This window comes from Dermacentor andersoni, chromosome 2, assembly GCF_023375885.2.
Source record: "Dermacentor andersoni chromosome 2, qqDerAnde1_hic_scaffold, whole genome shotgun sequence".
Lineage (NCBI taxonomy): Eukaryota > Metazoa > Arthropoda > Arachnida > Ixodida > Ixodidae > Dermacentor > Dermacentor andersoni.
Window position 1 is genome coordinate 243,268,381 of NC_092815.1, and position 21,762 is coordinate 243,290,142.

At 45.5% G+C, this 21,762-nt stretch overlaps 1 protein-coding gene across 1 annotated transcript in view; it reads right to left on the reverse strand.

Annotated features, from left to right (window-relative positions):
* LOC126539720 (uncharacterized) overlaps window positions 1–21,422 on the reverse strand; it is a 100,858-nt gene extending 79,436 nt beyond the window's left edge. Inside the window, exon 1 of the mRNA XM_055075675.2 lies at window positions 19,943–21,422. Within this exon, the coding sequence (XP_054931650.1) occupies window positions 19,943–20,108 (166 nt within the window). The 5' untranslated portion in view covers window positions 20,109–21,422. The remainder of the gene's footprint in view (window positions 1–19,942) is intronic.
* Window positions 21,423–21,762: the final 340 nt, after the last annotated feature.

Here is a 21,762-nt window from a genome sequence, read left to right on the forward strand (position 1 = left end):
GCAAAATCTTCTGGAAGCGGCACATTAGGCGAAGAAGATGCTAAAAAGAATTTTCTGTCGAATATGGTGGAAGGAGATCGTCCATATACAAGGAAGAAAGTGCTGTAGCCGGTAGTCCGTTGAATAGCAGTATTATATGCGAATGTCACAAAAGGAAGAATTTTATGCCAGTCAGTGTGGTCAGGACGGATGTACATGAAAATCATGTCAGACAGCCTACGGTGGAAGCGGTCAGTAAGGCCGTTGGTTTGTGGATGACAGGTAGAAGTAGCTTTGTGGACGGTATTAGCGGCCCGAAGAGCTTCCTCGATAAGTTGGGAAATGAACGCCTTGCCATGGTCACTGAGGAGAACGCGAGGAGCCCCGCGGCGCAAGACGATGGAGCGCAAGAAAAAATCGACGACCTCAGCAGCGGTACCGGATCGCAGAGGGGCAGCCTCGGCATATATTGTTAAATGGTCAACCGAGGTCTCAATCCAACGGTGACTGGAGGGTGTCAACGGCAAGAGACCATACAAATCAATACCAACAAATTCAAAAGGTGCGTCCGGGCAAGGGAGAGGTTGTAATAAACCGGCAGGAGGGGATGTCGAGCGTTTGCGGTGCTGACATGACGCACAAGAGGCAATGTATTTGGCCACCGTTGTGGATAGGCCAGGCCAGAAGCAGCGAGTCTTGATGCGGTCGTAAGTCTTGTGGAAGCCTAAGTGGCCAGCCGATACGTCGTGGTGAAGTGCCTCTAATACTCGCAGGCGAAGGCAGCGAGGCAGAACTGGGACCCACCGATGACCTGTTGGGTGGTAAACGTAGCGGTGAAGCATGCCCCCTTTTGTTGGCGTCGCAAGGGGCTGTTGGGTGGTTCGGCGAACTCACTAAGGCGATCCATGAGAGCTCGACAGTAGGAGTCGGCCCGCTGAAGCGACGCGAAATCAGACCGTGATGAAAGCGTAACTTGATCCAGGGGCGTTATCGACAGCTGGTGTTAGGCAGGCGTAGCATCGGAACGACGTGGAGCGGAAGACGACGGCGCGTTACCGGGAGAGAGCGAGAGTGGGCAGCGAGACAATGCGTCTGCATCATGATGACTTTTTCCAGACTGTTACGTTATTGTAAAGTCATATTCCTGCAAGCGGAGTATCCAGCGTCCTAAGCGTCCTGACATGTTTTTCATTGACGACAGCCAACAATGAGCATGATGGTCGATAACGATGGTGAAGTGGCGGCCGTAAAGGTGTGGGCGAAATTTCTGAATCGACCAAACGATAGCAAGGCACTCGTGCTCGGTAATGGTGTAGTTCCGCTCATCTGGAGAAAGTGTTCGGCTGGCATATGCTATGACTTGCTCTTTAGAGGCTGCATTACGTTGCAGAAGTACTGCGCCAATACCTTGTGCGCTTGCGTCAGTATGGAGTATAGTGGAGGCTCGATTATCGAAGTGGCGAAGCACTGGCCCGGAAGTAAGATGTCAGTTAAGAGCTTGAAAAGCCGACTCGCAGTCACTAGTCCATGTGAAAGAGGCACCGGTAACCAGTAGCTTGTGTAGAGGAGCTGCTATTGCAGCGAAGTTGCGTATAAATCGACGAAAATATGACGCCAAGCCGAAGAAACTGCGTAAATCTTTCTATTGCTGGGGGCGGGGGAACTGAAGAACAGCACTAATATTTTCGGGGTCTGGCTGGGCGCCATGTTTTGAGACGACATGGCCCAATACTTTTATGCTCTTACTTGCAGATTTACATTTTTTATATTGATCTGGAGACCAGCATTTGCAAGGCACTTGAGAACTTCGTCTAATCGATGAAGATGTTGGCTGAAGTCAGACGAAAAGATGACAATATCGTCCAGATAACAAAGGCAGGTCTTCCACTTTAGACCACGAAGTACGTTGTCTATCATGCGCTCAAATGTGGCAGGAGCGTTACAAAGGCCAAAAGGCATCACGGTAAATTCATGAAGTCCGTCTGGTCTAGCGAATGCGATCTTTTCTTTGTCAGTCTAGTTCATCGGAATTTGCCAATATCCTGATCGAAGATCAATGCTGGAGAAATACTCCGCCCCTTGTAGTGTGTCCAAAGTGTCGTCAATTCGAGGTATTGGATATACGTCCTTGCATGTGATCTTATTGAGCGCTCGATAATCGATGCGAAAGCGAACGGAGCCATCTTTTTTCTTTACCAGAACCACGGGAGAAGCCCATGGGCTAGATGAAGGTCGTATTCCGCGCAAGCATGTCAGCAACGTGTCGTTCAATTATCTTGCGTTCGGACGGCGATACACAATAGGGGCGTCGTCGTATTATAGCGGAATCATCTGTTTCGATGCGGTGTGTAGCCGCAGAAGTTTGGCTCAACACAGGGGAACAGCTATCGAAACAGGTTTTGTGCTTTGCCAAGACCACCAGTAAGGCTTCGGTCTGCGCGGCTGTTAGGTCAGAACCAAGAACGGCTGGAGGAGGGAAAGAAGAATCCAAACCTGAGGTTGGTGCTGGCGATGAGGAAGGGCAAAGCGTAACGCTAGAGATAGGTTGAGTGTCAGCGAGGGTTTCCACAGTCATCCCTTTGGGCAGCATCACTGGATCTGGGGTCGTGTTGCAAGCAGACAGAAGGGCGCGGCCACGTGAAAACCGGACGAGACAGGTGGCAATGAGAATTCCGCGAGAAGTACAGCGGGAAGGGGCGACTAGTGCGTCTCCGTCGGCGATCTGATTGGATGTTACGGCAACAACGTATTCGTGACCAGGACGCAGGACGTAGTCTCCAGCGATGGCCAAGTTCACACATGAAAGTGAAGAGTCCGTAACAGGTGCAAGCGCTGTATCCGTGATATGGACAACTTCCTCTCTACATGAAGTGACGGCTGAAGCAGAATGTAGGAAGTCCCAACCCAGTATAAGTTCATGGATACATATTGGAAGGATGAGATACTCAATATGGTGGCGTATGCCGTCGATGAGAACACGAGCAGTACACTGTCCGTCGCGGTTAATGAATGCATTATTAGCACCACGAAAAATAGGTCCAAGATAATGTGTTTTGACTTTCCGGAGCCAGCAGCACAGATCACTACGAAGAAGAGAAACGGCGGCACCGGTATCAATGAGAGCTGACGCGGGAACACCTTCGACAGTTACAGGAAGTGTGTTAGCCGGGCGAACAGGAGGAATTTTTGAAGACCGATAAGAAGCAGTTTCCCCTCCAAAAACTGCAACAGTTAGTTTTCCGAGTGCTGGTCGACAAGATGGGAAGTGGGGCCAAGCGGTACGTAGAGCGCCGTTAAGGCGATGAAGAACGACGTCTGGCCGAACGGGAACTATGAGGCAGATTGGGAGCAGCTGGAGGAGACGAAGAACGGTGTTGAAGGAACGAGTACGATGCGTGATAGTAGGCGTCTCGTCGGCGAGTGCGGTCTCTCTCGTGCTCTGCATAGCCTCGTCTTTCATCCTGCTGGGGACGGCGGCAGAATCAAGATATATGGCCGCGTATACCACAGTAAACACAAACAGGACGAGGTAGACGCCACTGAGGGTAGGATGGCGCTGCAAATGCTCTGGTTCCCATCGAAGCCAAATGGTCATAGGAAACGTCAGTAGGCACGGAGGTCGCGGTAGGTGTGGGTAGCGAAGCAACATCCGCGTAGGTAGGTGTAGGGCGCGCTACCGGAGCAAGATGTGCCGTAGGTGTAGTCATTGCTGTCAACTCTTGCTTTACGACCTCGCGCAAGCCGAAGGTGGGGGTTGGGGCGCAGGCAGCAGGTGGGCGCCTAAGGTCTTCTAGTTGAAGCTCATCGCGGATGATGGTGCGGATAAGAGCACGTAGATCCGGAGAATGGAGAACCTGAGGACGGCTGCTATATATATATATATATATATATATATATATATATATATATATATATATATATATATACACGGGGTTTGTTAAGCAGATCGAGCCGCAGCCGTCCTCGCCCCCCCCCTAGAAAAAATTAAAAATTTCCCCCTATGTAGAGCAGTGCTTGGGGGCCCTAGCTGAAGGGAGTCGCCCGACACAGATGTCTGGCTGTCGAGACTTCTGCAATATAAAACGAGCGTATCCTATATTGCAGGATCACCAAGGTGACCATATGAAGGTAATCGCAATCGCGCGTGAAATGCGATACAAATAAACTAAGAATTATATGAATGATAAACATGAAAATGAGATAGAATAGCGACGTATTATTAGTATTAGTATTATTAGTATTAGTATTAGCAGTATTAGTATTAGTATTATTATTATGATTTGAAAACTCCAACACGTCGATCTTGTCTTTAGTGCAAACACTTGGTTGACGTCCTTTTCTATATATAAAAGTGATAGTAAATTCAGAATGTTTAAGGGAAAGAGAAAGGCGCTCTACCGAGGACAGTTTTGCCATTTCTTTCTGATCTTCTCGTGCGAATGAAGAACGAATGTTGACGACGGATTGCTTTACTCCAAGCCGCGCGCTCGCAGCTATGCTGACGTGTACGGCCATACACCGCGAAAGCCTGCGGGCAGCAAGTTAAGGAAGTTCATATGAAAAGAGCGCGCAGACATAATATGTGCACTCATTTTGCAGAATATATTTAGCTTTCATTCTTCGAGGTCCTGCATTTACGCAACAAAGTTCTAACACCATCTCGTTGTAACGCAAGAAAAGCAAGATATATAGAATGAATGAGTTACAGCGCCCAGGTAAAAGTCAGGTCATTTTCTACAGCAGCCAATAAAAGGCGGAGTCAATTGAGTTTCCTTAGTTGATTTGCACACGACACGGGCCGCCGCCACGCCGTAAATATTGCATCAGCTTCGCGCAACAGCACAAACAACGATACGATGACTAGCGCCTCGCGTCTCCCTGCGACCGCTCTGCAATTCGCTCAAGTGCGAAGTTTGCTTCACGTGCAAGTTTCAAGTACGCCTTTTTTCATGGTGCTCCCGTCCCCGCGCACTCTACTGTGTGGACTCACAGTCGTCAAGCCTAAAGAAAGGATAAGGATCCGTGGCTGCAAACCATGTCCGAAAAATATCACACACACACACACACAAAAACCACTGAAAACGATGCAGGGCCTTGCGAAAGTGCTCCTACACAGAGGGATGGAAAGTGTTGCGACGAAAACGCCCCATGCAAGCAAATGGTGCCGCGCTTAGCTCAGTCTGATGTCTGCTCGAAACGTGCAGAGAATTTAGTCCGCACGGGCCAGCACAACATTGGGTGCTTTAGGAATCCATGATCCAGGGTAGACGACAGCCTTCAGTGTCTGCGAATCGATGTTACATTTCCAGTGCTAGATCTTATACGTAACATCCGGATGATATCATGAAGCATACTGCTTGCAGTGAATACCTTTCGACCGGTCATGTGGTGCTGTCAGTTCACCTATAAAGCCAACAATAAAGTCTCTCAGAGAGCTGTGTATGTATATATGAGGTCGCGATTGTCATGACCAGTGGGGCCAGGAAAAGTAAGACTTTTGAATATTTTGCAGTGTTAACAAGTCTGAAAAAAGAATAACCACTATTGAATCCAACTGAACCTGAATACTGTATCCCGATACGTACATGTGTCGATGAGTACAGCTGCATTTGTTTTTGTTTTTGTTTCTTTTGGTTTTTATTCCTTTTTTAAGATTTCAACACTAGCGCCTGCAAAAAACTTTGCCGCGACTTCTTGCCAGCGATATTTTATGCCCACCCGAAGACCCTCAAGAAATAAGTTTCGCTGACAAGGAGGAAAATATTACAGTGGAACATTGTCTTTATGGCACATTTCTTCCTGGGATTCAAGAGGGACACGTTAACTTGCCGTTCACAGCACGTATCGTAAACGTTTGGCTCGGACTTGTGTTGAATTCGCTCCCTGATGTCAAATATTCGAAATAATGCGTGCCTCAATTTGAATTGCTGTAAGCGTCTAGAAACACATCGTATTCTTAGAAATGTATTGCAAGGACGTCATTGCGCCAGAATGTTGGCGAACAGCTACTTTTGTTCTATTGGAGTTTTTGTACGGCTTTAAATCTATCTGCCTTGTGCGAAAGCGTTTTGCGTTATGGTAGGAAGCGCATTATTTCTGATGTACGGTGGAAGAAAACATTGGGGCATTTGCGGCATATTAGATAAGCGGAGAGGCCGCCATTGGACAGGCCGCCATTGGAATATGAACCTGGCAACGTTTAACGCTAGAACGTTATCTAGTGAGGCGAGTCTAGCAGTGCTACTGGAGGAATTAGACGGCAATAAATGGGATATAATAGGGCTCAGTGAAGTTAGGAGGCCAAAAGAAGCATATACAGTGCTAAAAAGCGGGCACGTCCTGTGCTACCGGGGCTTAGCAGAGAGACGAGAACAAGGAGTCGGATTCCTGATTAATAAGAACATAGCTGGTAACATACAGGAATTCTATAGCATTAACGAGAGGGTGGCATGTCTTGTTGTGAAACCTAATAAGAGATACAAAATGAAGGTTGTACAGTTCTACGCCCCTACATCTAGTCATGATGACCAGGAAGTCGAAAGCTTCTATGAAGGCGTGGAATCGGCGATGGGTAAAGTCAAAACAAAATACAGTATACTGATGGGCGATTTGAATGCCAGGGTAGGCAAGAAGCAGGCCGGAGACAAGTCAGTGGGGGAATATGGCATAGGCTCTAGGAATAGCAGAGGAGAGTTATTAGTAGAGTTTGCAGAACAGAATAATATGCGGATAATGAACACCTTTTTCCGCAAGCGGGTTAGCCGAAAGTGGACGTGGAGGAGCCCGAATGGCGAGACTAGAAATGAAATCGACTTCATACTCTCCGCGAACCCTGGCATCATACAAGATGTTGACGTGCTCGGCAAGGTGCGCTGCAGTGACCATAGGATGGTAAGAACTCGAATTAGCCTTGACTTGAGGCGGGAACGGAAGAAACTGGTACATAAGAAACCAATCAATGAGTTAGCGGTAAGAGGGAAACTAGAGGAATTCCGGATCAAGCTACAGAACAGGTATTCGGCTTTAACCCAGGAAGAGGACCATAGTGTTGAAGCAATGAACGACAACCTTATGGGCATCATTAAGGAGTGCGCAATAGAAGTCGGTGGTAACGCCGTTAAACAGGAAACCAGTAAGCTATCGCAGGAGACGAAAGATCTGATCAAGAAACGCCAATGTATGAAAGCCTCTAACCCTACAGCTAGAATAGAACTGGGAGAACTTTCTAAGTTAATCAACAAGCGTAAGACTGCGGACATAAGGAACTATAATATGGATAGAATTGAACAGGCTCTCAGGAACGGAGGAAGCCTAAAAGCAGTGAAAAAGAAAGTAGGAATAGGCAAGAATCAGATGTGTGCGTTAAGAGACAATGCCGGCAATATTGTTACTAATATGGATGAGATAGTTCAAGTGGCTGAATACTTTTATAGAGATTTATACAGTACCAGTAACACCCACGACGATAAGGTGAGAGAGAATAGGCTAGAGGAACTTGAAATCCCACAAGTAACACCGGAAGAGGTAAAGAACGCCTTGGGAGCTATGCAAAGGGGGAAGGCAGCTGGGGAGGATCAGGTAACAGCAGATTTGTTGAAGGATGGTGGGAACACTGTCCTAGAAAGATTGGCCGCCCTATATACACAATGCCTCATGACCTCGAACGTACCGGAATCTTGGAAGAACGCTAACATAATCCTAATCCATAAGAAAGGAGACGCCAAAAACTTGAAAAATTATAGACCGATCAGCTTACTGTCCGTTGCCTACAAAATATTTACTAAGGTAATCGCAAATAGAATCAGGAATACCTTAGATTTCTGTCAACCAAAGAACCAGGCAGGATTCCGTAAAGGCTACTCAACAATAGACCATATTCACACTATCAATCAGGTGATAGAGAAATGTGCGGAATATAACCAACCCTTATATATAGCCTTCATTGATTGCGAAAAAGCATTTGATTCAGTCGAAACCTCAGCAGTCATGAAAGCACTACGGAATCAGGGTGTAGATGAGCCATATGTAAAGATACTGGAACATATCTATAGCGGTTCCACAGCCACCGTAATCCTCCACAAAGAAAGCAACAAAATCCCAATAAAGAAAGGCGTCAGACAGGGAGATACGATATCTCCAATGCTATTCACAGCCTGTTTACAGGAGGTATTCAGAGACCTGGAGTGGGAAGAATTGGGCATAGAGGTTGATGGAGAATACCTTAGCAACTTGCGATTCGCTAATGATATTGCCTTGCTTAGTAACTCAGGAGACCAATTGCAATGCATGCTCACTGACCTGGAAAGGCAAAGCAGAAGGGTGGGTCTGAAAATTAATCTACAGAAAACTAAAGTAATGTTTAACAGTCTCTGAAGAGAACAGCAGTTTACGATAGCTAGCGAGGCACTGGAAGTGGTAAGGGAATACATCTACTTAGGGCAGGTAGTGACCACGGATCCGGATCATGAGACTGAAATAACCAGAAGAATAAGAATTGGCTGGGGTGCGTTTGGCAGGCATTCTCAAATCATGAACAGCAGGTTGCCACTATCCCTCAAGAGGAAAGTGTATAACAGCTGTGTCTTACCAGTACTCACCTACGGGGCAGAAACCTGGAGGCTTACGAAAAGAGTTCTGCTGAAATTGAGGACGACGCAACGAGCTATGGAAAGAAGAATGATAGGTGTAACGTTAAGGGATAAGAAAAGAGCAGATTGGATGAGGGAACAAACGCGGGTAAATGACATCTTAGTTGAAATCAAGAAAAAGAAATGGGCATGGGCCGGACATGTAATGAGGAGGGAAGATAACCGATGGTCATTAAGGGTTACGGACTGGATTCCAAGGGAAGGGAAGCCTAGTAGGGGGCGGCAGAAAGTTAGGTGGGCGGATGACATTAAGACGTTTGCAGGGACAACATGGCCTCATTAGTACATGACCGGAGAAGTATGGGAGAGGCCTTTGCCCTTCAGTGGGCGTAACTAGGCTGATGATGATGATGATGATGATGAGATAAGCGGATAGCACTAGCTAGCCTGGACGAGCAGTATCACCACAGTATTACGCAAAGCCAAATAAGGGCGTGTTATTCAAATGAAATTTATTGTGACAGCAATTGTACGGACGGTCGGGTCGTCTTTCAGCAGCATTCGTTGATGTCGTCGTCATGATGCCCTACCGCTACCGACGGAGGATGCGCGGCTCACGGGCATAGGCTTAGGGAGTCTCCAGAGACGTTTGGCTGCAAAAAGAAAAATCACTCGCGATTCCGACTCTGGGAAATTGGATGGCCAGCGAAACTGCTAGAAAACTATTCGAATGCCGTCGATGGGGATATGAAACGTTTTATTGTTCTACCTAGTCTTAGCACGGCAACGTTGTTGAAAGTTCCGATTTTGCGCTCTTCGACGTTAATCGTAGTCGCGCTGCTCTTCCAGAGTCTTAAGTTTGGGTGGTCTACCCATAGCTGTCTTGCAATGAACTGAATGTATCGAGCTATGACCGCTGGATGCATAACAACAGATTCCACAAAACACTGCTTCAATTCATACACAACACAGGCCTCACAGCTCACATATAATACACATATACGCACCAAGAATTATGCCTAAGGGCAAGTCTTTATCGCAATAAAAAGAAAGAAAAGTTGCTAGGCAAGTCTCCCTTTGGTATATGAAGTTTGGTAACGTAACTCACTGATTCGTACGCTGCAGTTTCCCCTTTACCACCGGTGCAGCTTATGCAACCGTAATCTTTACCGGGCAACACACGCGGGTAGAAGGAATGTGCCTCGCATTGTTCACAGGCACCTTATCATCCATCATGCGTTTTTGACGCTTGTTTTGTGCTTTTCTTATTGAAATGAATACTTAGCTGGGTGTTCTATGCCTGATTCCAAAAGAGATATGCACTTTTTTGGGTTCAATTTTCTTTTTTTGCCTACGGGCAAAACAGCCTCGCTGTAAAATATAAACTGAAGTGGAGGCCCCATCAAAGCACTGCGACATCTTCAAGACTCGTTAACGGTGTTTGTCGTTAGATTATATATACTGTTTCTAACCAGAGAATAAGGAAGTCGGGTATGCGTACCCAGGAATGCGATAACGATGCACTATATTGTGACGAAGACGGTGCAAACAAGGGCTGTACTCTAAAAACAAATGTGTATTAGAATACTTAGACAGCGCCGGAAATAAGAGCGGGACAAATGCAACTAGATACGAAAAATGAGCGCTCATTCTTGGCTGCATTTTGTCCCTGTGCAATGAGCTCTTGTCCTCGTTAGCAATAAAGAGACCAGGCTTAGGTGACGCTGCAAAATTTTTATCTCGAGAGGAACCAGGAACCAAGCCATTTTTTTTACTGTTTTATTATCCGCATAAAATTGCACTCATATTTGAAATTCAGGTCCTTAGGTGTTCACTTACCATTATGGATATCGCATGTGCAGCGTAATTTGTGAACTCCTAGTATTTATATGTAACATACAGGGGCGTTTCCATAGATACCTGATGCGCCGCTTATGATAGCCTTAGGGAGGTCAACGACAAGATTTACGACACCACGTGGAAAAAGACTACAGCCACAAAAAAATTTCTCAATTAAACTTTCTTAATTCACTGCTTCATACAAATTTGGAATCTCTCCAGACCCTTACGTCACGCACTCAGTTACACGAAAAATCCGCCACTCACCTTAGCCCCCTACTTTTCACGAACACATCAATTTAAGTATTAATATTTCCCGCGAACAATCACGGAATGGAATTCATTACCGGAAGAAGCGCTTGAAAATAAAAACTGAAAAAACAAATTATGGGGTTTTACGTGCCAAAAGCACTTTCTGATTATGATGCACGCTGTAGTGGAGGACTCCGGAAATTTCGACCACCTGGGGTTCTTTAACGGGCACGTAAATCTAAGTACACGGGTGTTTTCACATTTCGCCCCATCGAAATGCGGCCGCCGTGGCCGGGATTTGATCCCGCGACCTCGGCGACCTCGTGCTCAGCAGCCCAACACCATAGCTACTGAGCAACCACGGCGGGTAGATAAAACTTCACAAATGTCATTGCGAACATTGTATAATTGTCCCCTTCTATTCATGTTCTCCATGCTCTGTCTGTGTGCTGTTAGTGATCATCCCTGTATCTTATTGACTTGCGCTACTGTTTAGTGGCGTTCCGAATATTGTAAGGTTTAGGTTTGCCCTTCCTGATTGGACCACACGAGGTCTGGAGTATCCTGTAAGAAAATAGAAGGTGAAAGGTGGCACGAAGAATGGGAGGTCGCGGACGCGGCATCAAATGCAGCAGTGAAAGAATTTACATTTTTTCTGATCGCTTCTACGTATGTGACGGCATAATGAGGCCAGTTTTATGGTACGTCGTAAGCCATATGTGGACGTGCAGGAACGCAGAAAAGCTAAGCGTCTATAAACATATCTTCAAGTGACTACAAAGCAGAACCAGGAGCCATGTAATTTCGTGTTTTGCATTCTAAACTTTGTGCACAATTAAAAGCAACCCTGTGAGCGTAGACGTAACGCCCGCTTATCTCATTTTGCAACTCTCTGGTAATCACCGCAGGAATGCAAACTTTGTGGGCCGCCATACACCAATAAAGCATATCCATCGGCTGATCAAAGCGCAAGATATACAAACTTTTCAACTTGATTTTTGGTCGTCGAATTACCTTCCGGAAGAAACCACGCTGAAATGCTACTTCTTTTTTTTCTCTAAATTTTGCACAATTACGATAGCGTGCTTACGAAATTTTATTAACTGCTGTTTTCTACGGAGAAAACGAATGGAAGGTGTGCCTTTTACGCAGACACGGAAGCTCACGAAAACAAAGCCAATATTTCTCCTGTTTTAGACAAAATATAAGGGAGACCTCCTAAATGGCACCACTTCCGGCTACGCTATAAATACATGGAACACGCTATCTTATTGCGACGCTTGCAAAACGACGGGTGGAACGCGTCTTAGACTGAAAGCAGTCTAAGACGTAGACGTCGCAATATAAGAGATTGTGGCTTCATGAACTATATATTCATGTATGGTGCAGCCTTTTCTTGATTAATAAATTGACGGGATGAACGGATGCATAAATGGAAACTGATTTATTATTATGTTGTCGTTCTTGTGACTGAGAAAATAAGTATGAGAAGAAAAAGAAACATGGAAATTCAGTGCGTGTTGGACACCATATGAGTAAAAACTTTTGTAAATGGTTGATGAAAGGGTTCAAAGTAACGCCGATTCGGGAAATTTTCCTTCTTTCCTCCTATAGAATGTGAATTCTGATGTATTTTTTGTGTTTATACGGTGCATCGTTCGCAACCTATGTGGGAATGCAAAGTCGGTTTCACAGTGCGAGACATATACGTAGTGATGTTATAAAGACGAAAGCGATGTACGCAGTTTCTAAACCTTATTGTGGGGTTTTACGCGCCTGAACAACGATGTTAATTATTGCGCACACCTTATTGGAGGACTCCGGAATAATTTTGGCGGCTCTTTAACCTGCACATAAAACTAAGCACATTGGTGTTCTCGCATTTCATCTCCATCGAAATGCGGCCGCCTTGGCCGGCATTTGATCCCGCGACCTCGTGCTTAGCGGCTCAACATCACAGCCACTAACCAACTGCGGCGGGTTGCATGAAGCTTGTTCGGGACAGAGCAGTGTTGACAGGTGAATTCCTAAAAACTACGACACGTATCAAGCAACATTGAGGGATTCTCTGCCTTTTGTCTCGCAGTAGGACATGCCTGTTCTGGAGGATTGACCAAGGTGTTGGACCCACATCCAGTGGCACATACTGCATGGCTCAATCAAATAAGGAAAATAAAAGAAGCCGTTAAATGCATTTCGTAATTTCATTAACAGTCCGGTGTGCTTTGTTACGCAGAAAAGAGGAGCGTTCACTTGGTATGCGTACAAAGGTACACGGCTAACATAAGGCCCTAGTACTTTCTTTATACATATTCTGCTTTTCACAGAGAGGCATACAAGCTCGAGCACTGCAGAATTAAAGAGCTTGTCAACAACTGCAATGAGCGACGGGAGATTTTCTTGCAGATGGCCACGAAGATGCCATGAGAGGGCGCAATACGGCACAAAATGGTAGATGTGTACCGCACAAGGTGCAGGCCGGGCACAGCCCCAGTTGCTTTAAGGCAGCGAGAATGCAAGCTCGAATGCAAAATGCACTCACGATTATCCGGTTTAAAGCAAGCGCCATAGTGTTGGCCGTGATATTACCGTCCCATTGCACACTGGTCAACGACCAAGGCACCTAAAGGATAACCACTCCACGGGAGGACAAGGCTCCCATCGGGTGAGAGTCTCCTTTCAGCACACACTGCGCATGCGATCTGAGCGACGCAGGAATGGTCTATACGTAGAGACGACGCTGGTAAAGTTGGCGCTTATGCAAGTGGTCGTTGCTGCTTGCGACATATTGTTGCCGCGAGGGTCACAATGTGTTAAGATCACCGCGCCATGATAACGTGTTAAGTCTTCATGCGCCGAGAGGCACGCATGAACTAATATTTACACGTTTCGTGTAGTCAAATTTGCGAGATAGGGCTTATGAAGTAGGAGTCGAGTAGCAAGACACTATTCCCTAAAAGAAGTTAACTATGCTAAATTGTGGTGATATCGTTACAGCAGTGGTATGCTAAAGTTTTCTTGTGGAGGAGGGTAAGGCGGCACGGCGTCTGCGACGTAAGAAAATAATTCGTCCAGTTTTCTTTCCCTGATCTGTCATTTCCTGCATGATATATGGTGGGTAGCAAAAAGTGTACGAAAATAAATTCTCATGTTAACGAAGCGGCCCTATGGTAGGCGCTATTTCAACTTGGGTGCATTCTTGCAGTGTTTTCAACTAATTCTCTTTTTCTGTTTCACAACAGAACATATGGCCTCCATTGACATGCTTCTCGCACTTTCATTACATTTAAATAGGGGAAGTAATATGGCCAGTAGCATAACTGACGAGTAAGGACGTGTTCCCAGTTCGAATATTTCAGGATCGCCTCCACTTTGGCTTTAATTACCAACGGCATGCGTTAAGTGTGGCCTAGACTAGATGCCGTCGGGTGAATGTCCTTGACACGTAAAACTTGGGGGTGTGGCCAACGCAGCCGCGTAAGGGGAGACAGACTAGGAATGCCAGCTCTGTTCAACAAAGACCGGCAGCCGCCATCCGCCTTAATGAAGCCCCTCGCGTCCTTCCTCTGCCGTTCTGTCGGATACGGTCAAGAGCAGGGAACGTGATCTGCTTCGCAGTATTGCGACAGTCCAGGCGTCCGGGGCGCCGCAGGGAAATGTCCCGAGGATATTAGCGCAACGTTTCAGAGGAATGAGATGTGAGTGGAGTTTCTAACAAAGCGCATAAAAAAATAAAGTTCTGCAAACTGCCGGAAAGGTAACTGCATACTAATAAAAAAAAAAGAACACTGGAGTTTACGTCACCTTTACTGAATACAAAAAAAGCTGCCAGAAAAATATTTCAGGCGCCCAAGTCGGCACGTTTTGTTTTTACCGAGCCGTGGTTCAGAAATATTTTAGAAATAAGATCTCTACGAATAACTCAAAACGGAATAAAAAGCGAGCTACCAGAGCTTGTATTTCTGCTAAGGAAGCTTGCGCGGTCTAAACGGACTAGAAAGAATAAAAGAAGACAAAGAATGGCCCATATTACTTCAGGCATTGAAAGTTACGAAAAGTTTGTAAAGACGTCGTACCCTTTAGGCAATTACTTGCCTAAAGGGTAAATTACTTGAAGGCAAACATAAACGACAATAGTCAACGTAATAGAATAACGGGACGCTACTAGACAACAATTCGTTTTAATAAAGGAATCATGCGCTTCAATGTTGTATTTATTGCAGTCAGGATATTTGGTAGCATTTGCTGTATTTTGTTGAGTAATTACGCACAAGGAATGGCTGTTATCCAGCACGTCTGTAGGAATACAATAGAGCGCTGCGCGGACAAGCCAACACGTAGCACGTGCGCTGTCTCCAGCTGCGCGAGCGCCGGAGGAGAATAGCATCCTTCTATCTCGCCATAGAAGCCTTTTCTAGCGCCCACCACAGACAGAAAGGGCAACGAAAGAAGGCGCGGACTCGTTTTGCTCTAGGGCTTGAACGCAGTATCTTAACAATCTGACGCTCCTAAGCTTTCACGTCCCTACATGGGCACTACAAAAGCTATAACAGCTGGTGCTCGGCAAAGAACGCACGTCGCCACTCGGTTGCGCATAGACACGCGTTCTTTACATCCGTGCTGGAAGTCCAACCTCCAGCGGCTGCCTGCTAACGCCCATCAACCACTGTCCAACAAGGAAACGGGCGAAAGAGCCATGCAAAGGCTATTGGCTTTAGAACGTTGGTATATACCGAATTGGAGATAACGTCAAATGGCAAGTGACAAAGGAAGCGAAACAAAGTGTTCTCAAGCGCTTCAATGAGGGAAGGGTGGCACTGGACACAGCAGACTCGAGTGCTGACGGAAGCTAAGTTCTGCGTCACTGAACTTCAGACACTTGTCCCTTTGTTCCCCTTTTCATGCAAGACAGGAAATGCACCAAGTCGAGGCTGATTAATCGTGGTCCTCGTTTGGAAGATTCATTACTTCAACCTCCGTAGGAGGAAACGAGGACAGCTTCTCGCCACATTGGCCGGCACTCGACGCTGTCTGGACGATCCGCTACACGAGAGAACAAGCGACGGTGCTAATTAGGAAGAGTGCTTGTCCGCGCCCTTGCAATTAGTGGCTTGCTTTCACTGCTACTGCTCCCACAGGCAACCCGCGCGCAGTTTCTCTGCACTGGATTCTTCGATTTGACAAAGGCAACGGTTGGTACGGCTGCACTTATTGCACTACTGCCACTTCTAAAACACATCGTGCAGTTCGATTTTAATATGCACACGCAGTTTAAAGCACAACGTGACTTTCCCAAGGGGACTGAGTTTCTCATTGCTGACGCGTTGCAAAAAAAAAAAAAAAAAAAAAACAACGCTAGAGGTAAAGAGATCCTTGGTGGTTGAGCCAGCAATGCTCGGAACTAGGAAAACTGAAAAGAAGCGACAGGCACAACCTAGCATGGGGGATAGCCGTAGGCTAAAAGAGATATCTTAACGATCGGAAGAGAGGACGAGGCATCGTTGTGGTCACCACCTACTATTTCTTCATGGTCCTTCGAAGCTTCGCAGCCCTTCTCCGCACGGTTCCAATATAGCATTTTTTTTTTCAGAAAGCCGCAATTAAGATGTGTTATTAGCAACAGTTTTATTTGGCGAGTTTGGTTACTCGGGTGGGCTCTCTCTTTTTCATAGTTTGCCTAGGGAACTATTGCCCTGTACGACTGCAATGCCCGCTACAAAAGTTACGAGAGAAAGACGTCGGTGTCGAAATTGATTAGAAAACCGCGTGAAATGCGACCAGTGAAACTTGAGTCTGTACGTGAATATTCAGCATCTGTCATTACGCTTGCTATCGCAGATGAGGATGAACATAAAAAGAAAGCAAGTTATTATAATTCGGTGGTTGGCAATTCAGCTATGACGTTTCTCACCTTTCGCAAAGCTCGGACGCTGATATCACACAAAGAAAAGCAAGCGTGGAATCTTCGCACCTGCTCATTTGTGGAAGATTACGACCCATGATTTTCATTCCTAAAGCAGGATACCATGAGAAAAATCGGCACAAATGGCGTTGCAAATAGGCAATTAGAAAACTCTTGTAAAAATATATGTGAGACAGAAAATTTTTTTAATGAACTCACTATAGCGAATGATGCAGGCATTGTAATAGGGCATAGAACGAATAAATACATAGATAACTACTCAAAAAACCATTTATTTGTTATGGGATTCTTGCCATGTTAAGCTCGATATTATATTTGTAGGCCCCTCTGAGTGAACTCAAGCATTTATTTTAGTACCTGTAAACGGTAAAGCTGCTGGCAAGCAGACCTAATTTTTTGTTTCAGTTCACGGCCCATTGCAAAAATTGGCCCCACTGGAACCCAACTAGACATCCGGTTACGTCATGGCCTCTCACGGACATTTGAGCGTCAAGTTACCCACGGTGGTTTGTCACCTGCCGCTGCAACCGTTCAATGTATTTCGCTACTGAAAGAATCGCTAGGTGTTTGGAGTTGTGAGCAGGTATGCGGCTATAATTATTGGGGTCTACAATTGCCAAGACTCACTCCCATCTTTTCGGAGTAAATGCAACTACGTTGTCTGGCAACATTCAAGACGTAAATCCCTTTAGTTCAAGCTCGTGTTCACATGGGTCGCAGAGCAGGCAAAGATACGCAATCCGGCAGTAAATCTGGACGACATGAATAGTGCGTTATACATGAAGCTTCGATAGTAATAGAGAGGAAGGAGGCCCTAAATCGAAAATGAAGTCTCAAATCTTGTTGAAGTAATTTTCCATAATGGACAAATAGGACGCAATATTTAAAAAAAAGCTCGAAACACAAAGAGGACTGAGGCACACACGCAGCACACCGCTTATGTTGTGTTTGTGTCTTGGCCCTCGAATCTCGCGTGGTTTTCAGCGCAGGACGCAACCCCAGCTAGCCAACCGTCGCACCCACTCGCCCGATGTATTGAACATTCAAGGTAACCTTGCTGTTGCTTTTTGTTTGGCTCCGAGAAAGCGCAACTTCTGTCATTTTTGTTCGTTTCCCGCTCGCTTGGTTTGCGTGGGTTAAGTGAAACGCGAAATTTACTTGTTTTTTTCTTTTTTTTTTGCTAACATTGAAAAAGTACTGGCCCTTCGGGAGAGATGTATAATACACGAAGGTTTCTGTTTAGTATTGAGCAACAGCATACTCATTGTTACTTGCCGTTTAGCTTTGCAATCGACTGCGACTGCACAACTTGCGGTAGGAAGTGCACGCCTGTCTTGCGGATGCTGCCGATGTAGTAAGTTCCCTCTCTCATTCATAGCGCGCTGACAAATTTCTGTGAAGTATTGACAAACTTGTAATCGCATGATGAACGCACATGCACGCGCTGTGAGAAACCCTGTGTCTTGGCTGCGGTGCTGTATTGCGGTGCCTTCTAGATTGGTGTCAGCGAATAATAATTATTCTCTGTGAGATATTATTCGGCATTCTTGCACAAGTTTAGACTTTGTAGACATATTTCCCTTTTTTGCGTGATAATACTCATATTTCATGTATGAGGCTTCACATAAGATCACACGAATCATTGCAGTAAGTAAGAATAATTTGCTTTTGCAAATAAAATGCCAGCTTAAAGCACAAGTAGAAGCTTATATGAGACGCAGGACGCTTCAAGATAGCGGCTCCTTGAACAAGCGGAATCTCTAAATATGCATTTCTATTGCAGAGGCTAGGACGGAATTGTCACTTAATTAATTTAAGTAGAGCGCGCGCAGACGCAAGGCACTAAAACATGAGAGGCAGTGTTTCCATGGGTGTAAATCTTGTGCCTCGTATTTCTGCATGCTGTATGTAAGGATCACTAATTACAGCGCTCACTGGCGTCGCATTCGGAAAATTACCAGTATTTGGCGATTGGGAGGGAAATATTACTCTTCAGCAGCGCTTCATTACATTGCAAAAAAATATACATAATTTTGAAAAACTTGGTTTAAACTTGAAAACTTCAACGACGTCGAGTCAAGCGAAGTTGTTTGCAAATTTGATTGAAGCTTGACTTATCCTATAAAAATATTTTGTCTGGAGAAGCACACAACGACACACAGAACCCCAGTAATTCGGAAGAGAACAGATACGCTTATATTCTACAACACAGGCTCGCTCATTTGTTTAACTTTACGGAACAAAATAGTCTTTCTTATTGAGACTCTGATTTAAGGAGGTGCTGAACCAATCAAATGATGCTTGCAATGAATAGCACGCGATGGCACACGTTTATTAAGCAATTAAATTCGTACGTAAACATACACCAATTAGATTCAACTGATAATTCAGAAGAGATGGGCAAGCAATAATGAATAAAGTGTAACAACTCTCTCGCACGGTAACTGTAAGTTTTAGAATATTTCAGCGTGGGTATTTGTTTCTTAGGAACACTCTTAGGTGGGGGAGGGGGGGTAAAGCGGGGTAGAATAGCCCTCAAGTATCAAGTTTACCATACAGTGGTCACATGAGGATGAAAACTAGCCTAAAGTCTATTTACCTATGGGAATAAGGGTAGCTCGAACAAAAATTATCGCAAACGAATTGCTTCACTTGAATGCTTCAAATTTCAAAATCATGATATTTCTGAAAGATTTGTATATAATATTGTCGCAGCTTTCAAGAATCAAGCAGTACATACAAACAAAATTGCAAGAAGTACCCATGCCAGATCCCCTGTTTGAATCCCAGGAACGAGTACATTACAAAAATCGTAGGGTGGCAGTTGTCAAAAGCAATCGCTAAAAAATATTGGGAACCAGGAAAGCATTTCTTTAAAAACTTGCACCGCAACATAACCATGTTTGCCGTACGACAGCTATTATCGCTTTCTTTGTATTGTTAGTGGCCTTATTTCTGTCTCCCTCAGGACGCAACAATCATTGCTTGATCTAAGCATTGCTTTTTCAGTTCTGTTTTAGCAACTACCTTGGGGGTCTGATAGAGGCACATTTGTTCAAAAGCTTTTGTACCTGCAGAGATACCTACCTATCTGACGGTGGCATAACGACATAGTGGAAGACTGAAAACCTATGTACCTATCGATGCAGTCACTTATAGCTATTACCGAAAGATGTTGTGCCTTTTTTTGTCTCCTTGACAGGACATAGCAAAGTGGAATGCAAAAGTTCATGTAAAAGTTGGATCTTGTGATCATTCTCGATGGTGGGAATTTTTACTGAATATAATCACATAACTGCAGCTACGCCGTTTATTTTGTTTCGGACGGTGGACATGCGAGGCTGAAGTGAATTGAACTTACCGGTGGGCCTAGGAGGGAGCAGAGCGTGCCCCACCAACGGAGGAGTGGGCATCGTACGCGACGGCCACTCGGTACTGGCCATCAGAGTGGTCGTGATGGAGCTGGGTCCGGTTGTATCGAATCCATCACCGATCTCGTTGACAGTCCGGTTGCGCGCGGCTCGCATGGCGAACACGGGGAGCCTATGCGGACCGCCATGCCTCCATCACAGTCTCAGCAGCGATGGCTTACCGGGCAGGCGCACTGGCCAGCGAATCATGCCGTGGCCGAAACGATTCATTTTCTTCAGCACCACGCAGGAGCCTTTTAGTTCTCACTATAAAGTGGTAGACAGACTCAGTACAGCCACAGAACACTAAATTACCACTGTAATGTCACAACAACACTGAAAGTCAGTCCTCGGAGCACACTGCAGAGTTGAATTCCACGTTTCTCCAAAGTAACAGTAGGGGTGGCTTCCGCTTCTTGCAGACGCACGTGTTCAAAAGGTGGCTACGCTGGACTCAGAGCTTGCAAACTGTGGCTGCGCTTCGGTTTACGTTCGCGAGGAACAACAGCGAAAGAGCCGTATCACAAAGATGAACTGAATATAACGCAGTATGCGCAACAAGAACTAAGAACCGCGAAGCACATGTAAAGCCTTCGATCTTCCGTCTTTGTCTGTATTTAGAATCACCATAGCGCTTTAACCAGGCATTGTTAACAGTTTGAATATAATGATGATCTTTCCTACACCTACATTCGAGCGAACACGTTCCACTGTGACAACACGAGCAGCTGAACGGCGGAGCTCAAATGCACCGCTTCGGCAAGAGCGTCCTATCTTGTCGTCGGCCTGAGCGACGACTGTACTCGGCGCTGACAGGTCTGCATATAAATAAATATTCAGCGCTATTTTGCGGCTCAAATTATTTGCCTTTTCGTTGCAAGATAAAACACTTTAGGAAAACGTCATGTGGCAGCTGTGGAAACGCTTTGTCACAGACAGAAGCCGCTTTTGCAGGTGCTTGAATTTTTGTTTGCTTTAGTGTATCGCTTAGTTTTCTTCCGAATGAGGCTGCAATTTAATTGCGAAGGCACACGAAGCGAATTTTTCCTCTCTGCGATTTTTTAAAATCTCGTTTGAGTGTAATCTCCCTTATTCTTCCCACTTACCGCGTTGAGAATGTTTTAGGTCGTTACAAAGCTTAGCGCACGGACTTTACTGGCTGCATTTTGTCTGAAATTTCAGATCGCAATAGTCTGCACAGTCGAAACAGATTAACGAGAAAAAAGTACATTAGCGGTACACGCGAACAATCTGGCGAAACTTCGCTACACGTGGTTCCACCTCCGTGACCAGATTCGGTGCTAAACAGCTGAACAGCACGTCGCGTTAATTGGTGCGATGCTCTCGTGCATTGTTGCTCTGGTTAAGGTTACGCAAGTCGGTGGTCTCGCAGCAAAGTCCCACGTTCCATTGGTCGCAACACTGTCGCGCGGCTTCCATTTGCCTCGACCTGCAAGTATAAGCACAGAAGTGACATAAGCGACTAGTCTATTACAACAATGTAAAGGTTACTTTGTTGCAGTTAACATGCAACTTCAGTTTAACACGGCAGTTGAAGTTAGTTTCAAGTCAGAGCGTAATGCTTGTGCAAACCCATGGTGTTCTGCTCTAGCAACAACAAAATTTCAAGCATAGCAAGAGATTCCCAATTAGTGATACAACGAAAGGTGATCGCTGTAATATGAACAATCAGGCAAATGCATGAACCATTTGGAACGAAAACTGGGATCCCTGGGGCTTTGCATGCGATTCAGAGGAAGAAGCTGATTTA